Below are 14,773 nucleotides of genomic sequence, written 5' to 3'. Positions count from 1 at the left end.
GCACCTTCCTATGTTACCCACAGTACAAATGGTGGGACTGTGGAACTCTGACCCCCAATATAAAATCATTTCCATGGACATGCAGAAGTGCAAGTGCAAGAGGCCCTCACATTTACCTATAGATACTTCTCTATGTTATTTGTTTGGATCTCACCTTTCCTCTAAGTAGCTGTCTATATGGAGTTATTGTCACAACAACTTTGTTAGTTAGATTAGGTTGAGAGATAACGGGTTTTGTGGCTCTACGGGGATTCAAATTCAGGACTTCTTGGTTTAAAAGTCCAACACTCTACTCAGAAGACCATACTAGCTATGACCAAAACTGTTCTTAAAGATTTGCAGAACAGATGACTGAGGGAGGAGGGTTATACTGAGATTTTCCCTTTGGTATCTTCCACATCTTTAAAGGTGATTAAGAACATTTTACAATGGCTTCTTTTAAAAAATTACAAGTACCACTTGGTTTTAACAAGTGCTGGTATTTCCACAGTGCCTATCAGAGTGCAAAAAGCTAAAACTGTGTGATAAAATTCCTGTCCACAGAAGCAAAGGACCATCAGAAGGCATTTTTTATAAGGTCTCTTAAACAACAACTACTGATGTTTTATTAGGAAAGTTCATCATGTAGAATGCTGCATTTCTGTTTGAAGAAAACCCCAATGAAAGCCAATCCTTTTTCTTACAACATACATTTAAATTCCATGGGGCAATTGAGGATCCATGCTGTGATTTCAGGAGATTTATCAAACCGGCTTTCATTGCAAATGTTGCTGCAAATGTCATTCCAATGGCAGATGAAGGGAAGTCTCTGGAAGGAGAGAGCAATGGGAAGAGCTCGTCTGCCAGCACTTAGGAGACTAGGAAGCAACAGCAGGTGGCCCTGAGCTATTTGGTATATAGTGGGGAGGACTGGAAGATGTGAGAAGAGGTAGGAGTGCTGACAGCAGGCAAAAACCTCTGAAATATGGGTTATGAATTATACAAAACAAACTGGGGAAGCAACATAAGAGTTGTACTTCAAACAGTATGACAGACCAACAAATGTAGTAACCTCAACAAGCTACCTGAAAAACCAAAGAGCCAAACTATTTTAACAACTATTGAATAATCTTTTTTTTTAAGTATTTCATTCATACCAATGTAAATAACCCAATTTCTTGACTACATTGCAGTGAGAAGAAGCTATTTGCAATGAAGTTTTAAAAACTGTTTCAGGATTTAAGGCTGTTAAATTCTAGTTCCCTTTCTTCTTCCAAAATTCAGTGCCTGAAGGACTAGGAAACTGAAGTTAAGTTACAAAGTTAAGTTACAAAGCCATGGGGTCCTTTTGGGAGGAAGGGTGGGATAGAAATTTAATAAAATGACAACAATGTTCATTGTTGCATGTTTTGATTCAGGGTTAGAAAGCTGACAAATCCATTATAATTTCATGCCATGTTTAACACGGGTGAATATTAGAGTAGTCAGGTTTCAATGTGTTTGAAGTCAAATGATGGTTGCCAGATCCAGATCTCATAGAAGGGGTGGCAGCTCAACATCACATGATACAGTAACTAATAAAGGGTTAGGGAGCTATCAGAATCTTGCTCAGGATCCAGGGCATCCTGCAGTGCTGAAAAACAGTGTTATTGCTAGTTGACACCAACAGAAAATTAATTATGGAACAGTTATGGGCCAGTTCAAACCTTAAGAGAGCTGGGAATTCTGTACTCATGGTGGGCAGTGCACACACATATGCACATGACATATAAAATGCAGAGCACACATTCATAAGCCCAGTTTGTATAATAAGTTCAGTTCCTACAATTCTGCCTTAGAACAGTGGAGTGGAAGAACTGCAAAATTATCAAGGCTTCATTTACACATTCAGGCATGTGGCACTACCATTCATGCAGAATTGTGGAGTAGGTGCATGAGCTACCACCACAATTCCCTGAGCTGTTACTTACTGGGTTTGTAATCTGCCCTAAATACATAGGCAGAAACTGGATAATGAAAGGGGGAAAAAGTAACTACAAAATAAAGCAGATAGTGCATGTATAATGTTAACAAGAACACATATTTAAAATGATAGTGTAATAACCCATGTATATCTCTGGCTACTTATGTTTGTCAGTTGGAAAGATCTTCCATGCCAACCAGAACATGCTTAGATCCAGGCTTTAGTGAGCCCAAGAAAAAAACGAATTTCAGAGCTCATGTGCAAACTACCCTAGAACACCTCTGTACATGCCCTTGTTGTTGCATTTTTTAGAAACTATCATTAATCCTATCTTAAGAATTAGATAATGCATGGAACAGAAGGCAATTTCTAAACCATCCAGGTCCAAAATATCATTTAGAATTTTGTAATCAAAGCTTGTCAACATGGGTTTTTAAAAGTGTCTTTAATACTTGATTCAGTCTACTCTTTTCTTATTCCCCCGGTTCTTCAAATTTTGCTGTCCTATTTTCATGCTATGCTATTTTTGCACACACATTTCCTTGGTTGTTGTGCCATGTTCCTGAGCACTTTCTGATGCTGTTCAAGCCTACACCCACATGCTTTTTATAATGCCATGGGCATGCCAAATGATACAGATCGGAAAAGAGCAGGCAAGTCTGAAATGTGATTCATGCACCCCCTGCTGTAAAGGTCACATGGATCATATCCGGTACTTATTGAGAGGAATACACTCAATAAGAGTGCTTTTCTAACTCCCAAACCAATCCTCTCTACCGCCGTCAATACAAGTACTAAAAGAATGCGCTGTAGATATGTATCTAGATTGATTAAGATTCTAAGCAGCCAGTAATTCTTCATGGGGATCCTATTTTGAACTGAGCAAAAGCTAGAAAGACCACTGACTCACTCCTGTTTATGCTGACCCAACAACAAAGGGTTCCTGAATACCTTTTTTCCCTGTTACCTGAATAGAAACAGAGTGGGGTGAGGGTGGGCGTTGAGAGAACCCTTATTTTATGTACCTTGTCTGCCATTTTGACAAAAGCTCAGTTTGCATTCCCATGGGTTACTCTCCTTTGTCCATTGATCAGAAAAAGCCAAGAGTGCAACTATAAACAATACGGTACAGTGCCTTGCAAAAGTAATCAGACCCCTGACCAATGCTCTCATATTACTGAATTACAAATGGTACATTGTAATATCCACATTCTAAAATTACTGTAACTAGATGGGCATCCTTGCAAGAATTGTATTACCTGGACTGTAACATGTAGATGCCACTTCATTATAAAGTTCAGCTGCATTATGAAAAGAGCACCTGCTTCTTTGGTTCCGATTAAAAACAAGATGGAGCACCTGTGCCTACTTCAGGGATGAGGAACATGTGGTCCTCCAGATGTTGCTGGGCTGCAGCTCCCATCATCACTTGACCATACTGGCTGAAGCTGATGGGGTCAGGAGTCCATCATCATGTGGAAGGCCACAGGTGGCCTACTTCCTTCATGTTTTGAACGGTACAATGGCATCCCAGATGTCAACCACCTAGGAAACATAATTTCCCCAAGGCACTGCAGGTTTATAGTCAGCTGCATATCCCAGGGCTCCTTCTGCCTGGGACTCTGCTGATGCAGAGCTCAAAGGGCCACTGCTGTTGCTAGGTAAGTTGAATGGCAAAGAAGGGTAGCAGGGAGACATTTGGACCCTGTAGTGCTCCCCATTACATCACTGGAAGCACAACAGGGCTCACATTTCAAAATTGGATATGGGAGAAAACAGAGCTATTTCCCAAATGTTGGAAAATACCTTGGTTTGCTAAATCCCATTCCAAACTGAACCAGGGGAGTTCACCTGCCACTCATTAAAATATACACTCAAATATTCTATTTGAAGAACATAAGAAGAACCCTACAAGATCAAACCAAGGGTCTACCCAACAGGGGTCACCCAGATGGCTCCAGGAAGTACATATGAAGGCAAACAAAACTCCTCAATTTCTCACCAGAATCTGATATTCAGCTGCATCCTAACTCTGAACATATTGGTTCCATTTAGCCACCGTAGCCAGTAGCTATTAATAAACCTTCTTTCCATGAATTGGCCCAAAATGTGGGAATGCTCTTACATCTGAAAGGTGCTTGTACCCATGTTAAACTGTATCTGCAAAATGTACATTTCAGGTGATCCATGGTCACAACACATTCATAGATTTAATATTAGAATAGTAGGGTTGGGAAAGGCCTATAAAACCACTGAGTCCAACCCACTGCTTAATGCAGGAATCCAGCTTAAAGCATACTCAACAGGTGGATGTCCAGCTGCCTCTTGAATGCCTCCAGGGTTGGAGAACCCACTACCTCCCTAGGTAATTGGTTCCACTGTCATACTGCTCTAACAGTTAGGACGTTTTTCCAGATGCACAGCTGAAATCTGGCTTCCTGTAACTTGAGCCCATTATTCTGTGTCCTGCACTCTGGGATGATCTAGAAGAGATTCTGGCCCTCCTCTGTGTTACAACCTTTCAAGTACCTGGAGAGTGCTGTCATATCTCCCCTCAGTCTTCTCTTCTCAAGGCTAAACATGTCCAATTCTTTCCTTTAACAAACGTTCCTTCCTAAGTGGAGGCATTCCTTATTAGACACACTTGGGAGATAAGGCTGGTCGGAATTATTCACCTTTCCACTGATACTACAGAGAGCCACTCATGTCCTAAAGAAACCGGCCCTGGAACCCTTGGATTGGAATAACTATAAACCAGTTGCAAATATCTCCTTCTTGGGGAAGGTGGTGAAGAGCGTAGTGGTGGAGCAGCAGCAAGCATTCTTGGATGAGACAGATTATTTTGATCCGTTCCAATCCGGATTCAGGTGCTGGCCAAGGGACTGAGTCAACCTTGGTTACAAAGAGCAGGACAGGGGGAGTGTGACCTTGCTCTTTCTTGCTTCTTGATCTCTTGTCAGCTTTTGATACTGTTGATCATGGTATCTTCCTGGACCGGCTCCATGGAATGGGAATTGGGGACATCTTGTTATGGTGGTTCCAGTCCTACCTACAGAACCGAGTCCAGAGAGTAGAGTTTGGTGGTTTTCTTTCAGCCCCCTGGCAGCTGTACTGTGGGATGCCACAGGGCACCATCTTATCCCCAATGCTATTTAATATCTATATGAAGCCATTGGGAGCAGTCATTAGGGGTTTGGGGCAAGGTGTCATCAGTATGCTGCATTCAGCTCTATTTCTCCTTAACTTTCAAATCAGGAGACGATGTGTGGGCCCTGGACTGGTGCCTGAACGCAGTGGTGGGATGGATGAAGGAAAATAAGCTGAGCTTGAACCCAGCCAAGACGAGGCACTGTGAGTGAGTGGCTCCTGTGTCCAAGAAATTGGTCAACTGCCTATCCTGGACAGAGCTGCATTCCCCTTGAAGGAGCCGGTACACAGCCTGACGGTGCTTCTGGATCCAGCTCTATCACTGGAGGCCTTGGTAATCTCAGTCGCTAGAAGTGCACCTGGTAAGACAACTGTGACCATTCCTGGACCAGAACAGCCTGATGACAGTAGTTAAGGCATTGGACTTCAAGACTAGATTACTGCAATGAATTCTATGTTGCTACTGAGAGCATGTAACATCTCTGCTCAGAGATCTGCACTGGTTGCCAGTTTGTTACTGGGCCAAGTTCAAGGTATTACTACTGGTTTATAACGACCTTGACAGCTTGGGACCAGTTTACCTGTAAGACTGCCATACCCATATATGCCCACTTGAGCACTTTGCTCTGCAGAACAGGCTCTGTTACAGGTGCCACATAATACTCATCCTGCACTTGTAAGAAATCATTCTTTTAGTGTGGCAGCACCTACTCTTTGGAACTCCCTGCCTATTGACATTAGGCAGGCACCTTTGCTGTATTCTTTTCAACACCTGCTTAAAACCTTTTTGTTTAAGCAGGCCTATCCAGACACACAGATGTTGATGTGTTTTAATCTTTTTAGTCTGTTGTTGTTTGGTTGTAAAAATGTTTTAGTTGCTTGTTTTTAACTGTTGTATTGATAATTGTAATGTTTCTTGTAAACCGCTTAGAGGTTTTTTACAGTCAAGTGGTTTGAAAATATTGTTGTTGTTGTTTTAAAGTCAGAATTTCCTCAATTTGTGGCAAGATTTCTAACCCAAAATGATAGTGTACTTTTTTGCACACCAGTTTCTATAGCCTCTTGCATATAGATCTCGCTGTTCTGACTGAGTTCTTCATAGGCCCCCATAGGTCTGGGAGTTCTTTTAGATCCTTCATTGTCACTTGAGGCCCAGGTAACCTCGGTGGCACGAAGTGCGTTCTACCAACTTCAGTTGGTAGCTCAGCTACGTCCCTATCTGGGCAGCGACGACCTTGCTTCAGTTATCCACGCTCTGGTAACCTCAAGACTGGACTACTGCAATGCGCTCTACGTGGGGCTACCTTTGAAGACGGTTCGGAAACTGCAGCTCATGCAAAACGCTGCGGCCTGATTGTTGACTAGGACCACTATAAAAGTGCACACTATACTGCTGGAGTCCCCAACATGGCAACCAGAAGCATGATGGCACCCTCAGACATCCCCTGGTGCCCACCAAGGCCCCTTGCCTCTACAAATATTTATTTTTGTAAAAATAAAAATGAGTTGGGGGTTTGGTTGGGTGCAGTGCCCATTTTGGGGGGGAGGGGTTGGCTGCTTTTTTGCCTCTGTGTGTGTTATCTGTTCTGAGGGAGTTTGAGCATTGCCAGTTTGTCTTGAGCATTGCCAGAATGTATTTTGTGGTGCCAACAACAGTTTCTTAGATTCAAAATGTGCCCCCAGGCCCAAAATATTTGGGCTATACTGTGAGTTTTTTTTGGGGGGGGGAAGTGTCTAATTCCTATTATTCAAAGTTAGAACTGAGAAACGTTTGCTTTTAGGGTGATAGCTTTAATTCAAGAACTATGCTTAGGAAATGTCATAATTTGTACACTTTTTAAATTTCCCTTTGATTAGACATGGATCTCTAATGAATGAATGAGATCCACCACTCTCAGTTGTCTTTTTTGCAAGTCACATGACCCTTTTACTACTACCAGCATGTTTCTACATTCCTTCATTTTCATGGGATCAGAGGTGGGGGAAGGGAAAATAAATCCACATAGAACTCCTGTCCGACTAACCTACTGAGCAGTTCGCTGCCTTCCAGACTCCAGCACTGAGTAGCTCTCTGCATGTTTAATACTCTCTAGTGTTGCCTAATGCATTTTGCTGAATTCAGCACAATCAGACACATAATTTAAAATCCAATAAAAGTGTTAATTGACTCGACGTGCTGGGGAGGAGTGAAGCAATGCTCTACTAAACTGAACATGCCACATGGCAAGTTATAAAGACTGCCCTCACCCTGAGAGAGACTGGGAGGGAGAGATCAATAGCCAGAGGGCCCAGAAGGGAAATCTTTACTATAGTATTCTGGAAGAAACCTATTTAAAGTTAGCAGGTTTGCTAAATTTTCTCTCCATGTTAAAAAAGCAGCTTCAAGTTCTATAGAGTCTACCTACAATGGTACATTAAGTTCACACTCTTTAACAACTGTGATTTCAGATCCCCTTTTCCAGTGCTGGCCCAAGATATTCTGCTGTTTGAGGCCAAGATGGCACCCTCCCCATTCCATGTACCAAAGGCCAGAGGGACTGGCAGTTGAATGTTACTTCAACACTAGTCCTCTACCATACCTGAGGGCAGTAGGCTAGCTTAGGAGGCGCAGGGCAACCCTGTACGTTTCTCCCCCCAACTGTATGTCAATTTATTACACAGAAATAGAACAGCCAAAATGACTGGCTCCATGTTTGTGAGGCATAAATGGGCCACAAAATGGGAACAGTGCACTTTTCAAAAGGGAGAAATCTACTGGCTAGAAGCACTAAATTAGCAGCATTCTGTGTTTAGTAAGGAAGCAAAAAGAGCCATCACACCTCAGGAAACCTGGCAGCGAGGGTGGGAAGCCATCACACTAAAAAGGGAGGGAGCAGAGGGCTTGCATCATTTCTGGCTATTATTGCTCTGTATTCTGTATACGTTACGTTCCTTACACCCTTCAAAGATGAGAATGTACCAGAGAGGCTAGATCACCCCTCTGGCCTCATGACTGTTCAATTCTTTTAGGAGCTTGTGGTGAGAGACTCTCTGAAAGCCTTTCTAAGCAAATAAATGTTGAGCTGTCCCTTTAGGTTTTGTAGAACTAGAACTGAGAAATAAGTAGAGAAACACTTATTTAAGTAAACACACTAGCTTTCATAATAAATCTTAATCATAACTGTAGTTACACAAGTTGACATTCCTTGATGGCAGGTTACAAAGCTATTTGTCCAGCAAGACCCAATTCCCACATCAAAGCTTGTTAATTCCTTTCCCACCCCACTTTCAGCTTCCAAAATAACACCAAATGCCTGATATGATGTTTTCTTTTTGAAGGCAAAGGAGATTAAAGTATTGGGGAGGAGGGCACAAAAATTCCTCATTAAAAGAGAGGGAATAATGACAGGCCAATCTCCCAAGCTGACATCTCTCATTATCTATGAGAAGAGAACTATAGTTCCCAAGCGTACTAGCATTGTTCCACATCTTATTGCATATCAGTCTTAACTGACAGTAGTGAAGAATAAACTATACATTTTAAAAGATATAGCTGTTCTAAAATTAGTGCCTAATGAATTCATTTAGGGTCAAGTGCCAAGTATGAGGGCTACTATCATGAGAGTCAGTGCACACATTTTAACTAGATGTATTCCTCAGGCCTTCGACAGGCCTTTCCTAGGCACTAGCTGGTCTGATTTGGAATGAACTAGATCTGAAGAGGTTGGGAGGTTTTGGCCAGGCACTATGTGTTGGATAGCTAAGGAGACATTAAATGAAATAAAAGTTAAGACTCTGCATTGCACTTGCAAACGTTTTATGTAATTAGCGTTTCTTTCCCCATTTGCCAAGCATAATCCTCACATTGGCCCTCAGAGTGGCACTTTTGTTTTCCGTGTACTCAGAAGAGCAACATTTTATATCTGATATAAAATATGCAACCATTACCCAAGCAAGTGCACTTGTTGCTATTGTATGTGATGATACAACACACACCACAAAAATAACCAACCTGCTCCTTTTTATCCATATGCACCTCTTGAGTGTTTAGGTAATCGAGGGAGCTTTTGCACCACTCGCCCTTTAAGCTAAGCAGTTAGCTGTAAAAATCAGGGCCTAGTCAAATGTAGCACCCACCTTGTGGACTCTCTACCTACAAACAGCCCCAACTGATAGAACACCTCTCTTTCTGTGGCCTTAGATGAGCAGTCAAAAATGTCTGTGTGCACACGTGCATATATTTATTTATATATATAAACATAATTGTGATTAACAAAACAGAGGTTTTTATTGCATTAAAACGTTTCAGCTTCCGCCTTCATTAGCTGCTAACATACAAATGCTGTTACCAAGATGGCAGTTATAGAGCTCTGAGGATGGAATGCTCAGAGGGGCTTCATCTGCAGAAGCTAAATAGTGCTGGTACTGTCTGTCCTCCAGGTTCAGGCCATGTGGGGCCAATGTGTCCAGAGAGTATATCCAAAAGTTCTCCCTTTTAGTCAGTGCCGCTGGATCTGCTGGCATCTCTATCGCTGTAATGGAAAAGTCCAACAGGCTGTGACCCTCAATGTTGAAATGTTTTGCAACTGGTTGCTCCATTTTTTTGTTAAGATTACTGATTTGTGGTTTCTGAAGTGTGTGCATAGGTCAGTTGTGGTTTTTCCTGCATATTGGATATCACATCCTGGTCTTTTGGATTAGATGACATAAATTATATTGCAGGACCTGCAGGTGATGTTCTGTTTGATGTAATATGTCCTGCCTGTCCTATATATTTATTAAATATATATTTTTAAAAGCCTTGGAAAAGTTTGGTTACTACTGTTCTTCTCTAGGTTACAATGCATACAGCATCAGTTTTATTTTTATAAGATGATTTTTGTTTTTTAGATAATATTGAGATTCTAAATATTGCATGTGTCACCCTGAGTGTTGCATTAGGACAGGAAGGATATAATTTGCTTTCTGCTTCTGACAAGACACTTATTGCTATCCCCCACCCCCAAGCTGCACTATATGTATTTTCCAGTTTTGGATATTACAATTTTAAAATCATCATCACCATCATCATCACCACCACCATACCTGTCATGTCTGAGGGCCCTCATGTCAACATACACAGTGGTTGGATCTGGCCCAGATGTACCCTGTAAAAGAAAACCTTTTCATTAGCACTCTGCATAGAATAGAGATGTTCTGCATTCTACTTACCATTCAAGTTAGAAAACCCTTGTTAAAAAGGAGAGGAAAAAACCCACACTGAATACATAAGCATCAGTGGTGATAGGCGAGTACTAACCATACCTTGCTGGGCTTACTCTTTAAACTGTTGGCTGCAAATGCGAGCTTCCAGTTGCCTGTGTTATTGAAAACTAGTGTCAACGTAAACAAGTGAAACTCACACATCTACTAGGAGTTTAGCAAAATAGTACAGAAGGCAGAATCAGTCGAAGACACAGGGCTGGTACTGGCAGAGACAAGCGCTCAAGTGGGAAATATGGATTTGCTGAGACACTCACACATGCAAAGAGTTTTATTGTTTTAAACCCTAATGGTATTAAAGAGCAGGACATGCAATATTAGCAGATATGGACTGAAGAAGTATAAGCAGTTATTCTGCTCCTTTTTAAATCATCCCACTGTAGTTTAATTCACTATTATTCCAAATCAGCTCTTGTAACAGTAAATAAATACATAGTCTTATTAACCTGAAGCACTGATGCTGCTCCATTTCCACCTATTTTCCTCCTTTAACCCCACAATATTCCTTTCCTTGTACAAGTGCTAAACTCCCAAGAGGAGCTTTATTCGGGTTCTTTGTCCCCTTAGAATCTGCTACACACATGACTGCTGCCAAAACAGGAAACTAGAAGAACATGGACCAAGAACAAAATATTGCAGTCCAGGATAAATTGTTTGGATGAGAAATTGGATGAGTCAAACCACATTGTTTTCTAACCAGCTTCAGGACACACTGCAACATTCAGCTCTGCAAGTTTTCTGTGTCAACAAATAGCCACTCCACGTTTGTGGGTTCTTTAAGTGTACAATGTGTGCTTAAAATCAATGCAAAAACACATTTGCAGAAAAGGTCTATTCTAAAAGGTACACTAAGTCAGTGACCTGTGATTGGCTCCTGTATGCTTGTTGGCAAATCTGAGTTTCCATCTACATAATGCCCTTGACTTCTTTTGCATAGGCAGCAACAATTGGTCGTCCAGCACAACATCATGAATCTGGAACTTATATAGATATTTGGGGCATGTACAAAAAAGGTGGAAGAGAAAACATGTCATTCCTTTCTGGAAGTTTGTATTTCTCCTCTGTTCCTTTTTTTTTTGTACCAAAGAGAACAAGTGACATCTAAACAAGTAACATTTATTAAAAACACTTATCAGCACCCCACCACCAAGAGAGCAGGAGAGAGTTACAGGAGAGGCAACATGCACACTAGCCACTTCAGCTTGTTATAAAGCCAACACAAGACACAATCCTATCTAGCTGGCAGAGAAGATATAGTTTTCAATGTGCTCATATATATACTCAGCAGTGTAACAGACTAGTGCTGAGTGGAGAACCTCATTTCAAGCATCATTAATAGAGGGGATCAGGGGTGGGGATACAGATCTATAAATATTATCTTAGGAAATGTTTTCATAGTTGACCAGAACCAGTTTATAAAAAAATCAATTGTGACAGCTTGAACATGAAAGCTAAACTGATTTGTTTACTGATTTTGTTTTTGTTTTAAACTTCAGGCATGTTAATGAAGCAGCACAAACTAACTTTTGATGAAGACTGCATCCAGATCATAATGATAAGGCTACTTCCTTTCTTGCCCCTGCACAAATGCCAGCACTGAAGGGTATGGACAATGTGCACATCCCCCCCCCCCAAACAAAAATCTCCAGACTCCATCTAGTCTGTCCCACTGTTAGGAGTGGATAGGTGGATATTTTAGGGAACATGGAAAATCCCCTACCTGCTTGGCCAGTTTCCCCAGCCTGTGTGGCTACAGCAGCAGGAACAGGAGGGATTTGGGGAGAAGGAGAGACAGTAGCACATGAAAAAAAAATAAAAATAAAAATAAAAAAGGGAATGGAAGTTGGGAGGAAAATAAAAAGAGGGGATAATGCAAAAAGCAGGGAGTAAAATAAAAGGAAAAACCATGTCAAATACAGGAATCTTACAAATGAAACTATTATACCACTTAAAGGTTTAAAAAATAAAAACAAAGATGTGTCAACATTTTAGTAGAGCGGACAGAAGAAACAGTAACAGACTTGCTAACCTTCGACAAACAGAGTTAAGCAATTTAAGAGACAATATAGACAACACTGTTAGTGGACAGGATGTCCTGAGAGTTCACTCCATCTTTCAAGCAAAATTTAAGGAAAAAGCTACAGCCTCTCTCAGCATTTCCCACTGAGAGACAAAGGACATATTTTTTTCCTCTGAATTACAGTAAAAAAGGCACACTTCACTTTTTATATCTGAAAAGCTTCCGTGTGTGTAAGAGTTACCCATCTTTGGAGGACCACTGTCCCCCTCTGTTTCTGTATGCGTCACCCGTCTGAGCTTGCCTTCTCCAAGTGCTATTAATTCTGCAGTGTGAGGATTTAATTATCCAGTCTCAATGTGCAAAGATGTGAATTACCTCTTTTCTGTGAGATCTGATTGGAAGGTCAGGGCAGTGAATCATACAGAGATGAAATGGGCAGACTCCCTTTTTGGATGGATGATTTTGGGCCCACGTAAGCCTTTCATGTAAAAAAATTAAATGCATTTCTCTTGGCACACTGGCCCTTCCCTCATCACATGTTTTTGCGTGCCCTCCCCCCTCCTCTTGACATAATGGTTGGGATTTACTGTCCTAGCTAGTTTAAGAACCATGTTACCTGTACTAGGTGTCCCTTTGCTTTTGCAAAAAAATGAAAAGGGCTGGGGGGCAGAGGCAACAGCTTGTTCTCCAAGGGGATTACATAAAGCTCTGCTGCTCTGCATTATTAAGGTATGACAAATGGACATATACTTACTATTCCTCTCTCACCCAGAGTTCAGTCTACTCCCAGGAATGAATAAAATAAAAGCTTCTTCTATAGTTGTTACCAGAACAGCAATGCTAAACTACAGAAGGCTCTTCTGTAAATGACTTCTAGAATGTGGTGTTTTAAAGAAACTAAACATGCACTAAACCCCACTTGGTGCCAAATGCTCTCATGATTGTCCAACCCAAGAAAAATAAAGAGGTGCAGCTGGATGGGATCGATGGCAATGGGACCCAGTGGCTGGCTGGTTTTGGAGGAGGGTCATGGCCTGTCACCAATATCTTACTTTTCAATATGGTCCACTGACAAAATTAATTGATGACTGGGACCATGCATCTTTCACTGGCATTATCAAGGTCCCGCTATAATAGTTACATGGGCACTGTGGCCTAGTTCTTAATGAAGCAGTAAACCAATGTCTGGGCCATACCTCCCCAGACTGCAGGTGGGGGCTCTACGTAAGTGCATTCTGTCATGAGACTCCCCCTGAACACCTGAAGCGGTACACCCCAGACACAGGGTTGCTATCATGATGGTAACTGAGCCATGAAGCAGAGGACTCCATTCCAGTTTGGTGCAGTGTTAGACTAGGACCTGGGAGCCCAGGGTTCAAATCCCCACTGAGCCACAAATCTCACTGGGTGACCTTGGGCCAGTCACTGCCTCTCAGCCTAACCTACCTCACAGGGTTGTTGCGGGGATAAAACGGGGAGAACCATGTATGCCACTGTGAGCTCCTTGGAGGAAAAGCAGGATGTAAATAATTAAAAATAAATAAATAGCCTAAACCAAAGTCTAACATCTCTGACGCAATTTGTAAAAATACCTATTGTACTTACAGTTATAGCACATCCTAACCTTTAGGTCCCAGTATTACTGCCCTTTCCTTTCAGTAAGTGGCATAAAGCACAGATGTCTGACTCGCTGGGGCAAAGGGTCTACAGCCTGACTCATCCCAATATCCACTGCTTCATTGTAAGGTTGTCAGCTGGTTTGGGTCAGAGTGGCCTGGCCTGTCTCAGTTTCTAATGCCCAGGTCACACATTTATTTTAAATGACTTGTCCACTAGGGCTATTCTTTTCTCATGTTTTAGAGAACAAAACAAAATAGGTGGGCTATTCCTTTTCCATTATAAGGAAAGGAAAGGAAAATCACACTCTAATATCTGTGGACTGTTTAGGTTTGCACTCCTGTTTATGACAGTTTAGCTCTTGGTTTGCAGCTATAAATGTGCACCTAGTGGCTTGTGGGAAATTAGAAGCAGTCCCAAGTGGTGTTGGGTCACTTCAGTCCTTGTGTGATATATAGAGAAAAAGGGTGAGCCCTAATTAAGGGGAGACAGTGTACACTCCGGATATTTCATCCTGGACACCAAAATGTTATGGGTTGACTCTGGTTTTCAAGGATCCCTGTGCTCTATGTCAACAATTATTTTTCTTAGAAGTCATGAACTTCAACCCAACTTTTTCAGAAACTCCAACATACACAAAGAACATGAGTGAGGTTCTCTGATTCACTTCAGTGGCAGGGCCAATCCAATGCCTATAACCAGGATGTATATATGAAAGTGTGCTGGCGTTGAAGCAAATGGAAAAGTTCTTGTTTGTGGGGGGATCATTAATGTAGAAAAGTTCCTAACACGCAATGAGCTGGTAA

General features: G+C 41.7%; 1 protein-coding gene across 6 annotated transcripts in view; it reads right to left on the bottom strand.

Annotated features, from left to right (window-relative positions):
• DIP2C (disco interacting protein 2 homolog C) overlaps nucleotides 1–14,773 on the bottom strand; it is a 401,118-nt gene that overhangs the window by 11,481 nt on the left and 374,864 nt on the right. For all 6 annotated transcript variants that reach the window (XM_061585822.1, XM_061585823.1, XM_061585824.1 and 3 more), the window contains one exon: nucleotides 10,154–10,215. In XM_061585822.1, the coding sequence (XP_061441806.1) occupies nucleotides 10,154–10,215 (62 nt within the window). The remainder of the gene's footprint in view (nucleotides 1–10,153; nucleotides 10,216–14,773) is intronic.

The sequence above is a fragment of the Rhineura floridana genome, chromosome 10, assembly GCF_030035675.1.
Source record: "Rhineura floridana isolate rRhiFlo1 chromosome 10, rRhiFlo1.hap2, whole genome shotgun sequence".
NCBI classification, from domain to species: domain Eukaryota; kingdom Metazoa; phylum Chordata; class Lepidosauria; order Squamata; family Rhineuridae; genus Rhineura; species Rhineura floridana.
This window is presented reverse-complemented; position numbering and strand designations above follow the sequence as displayed.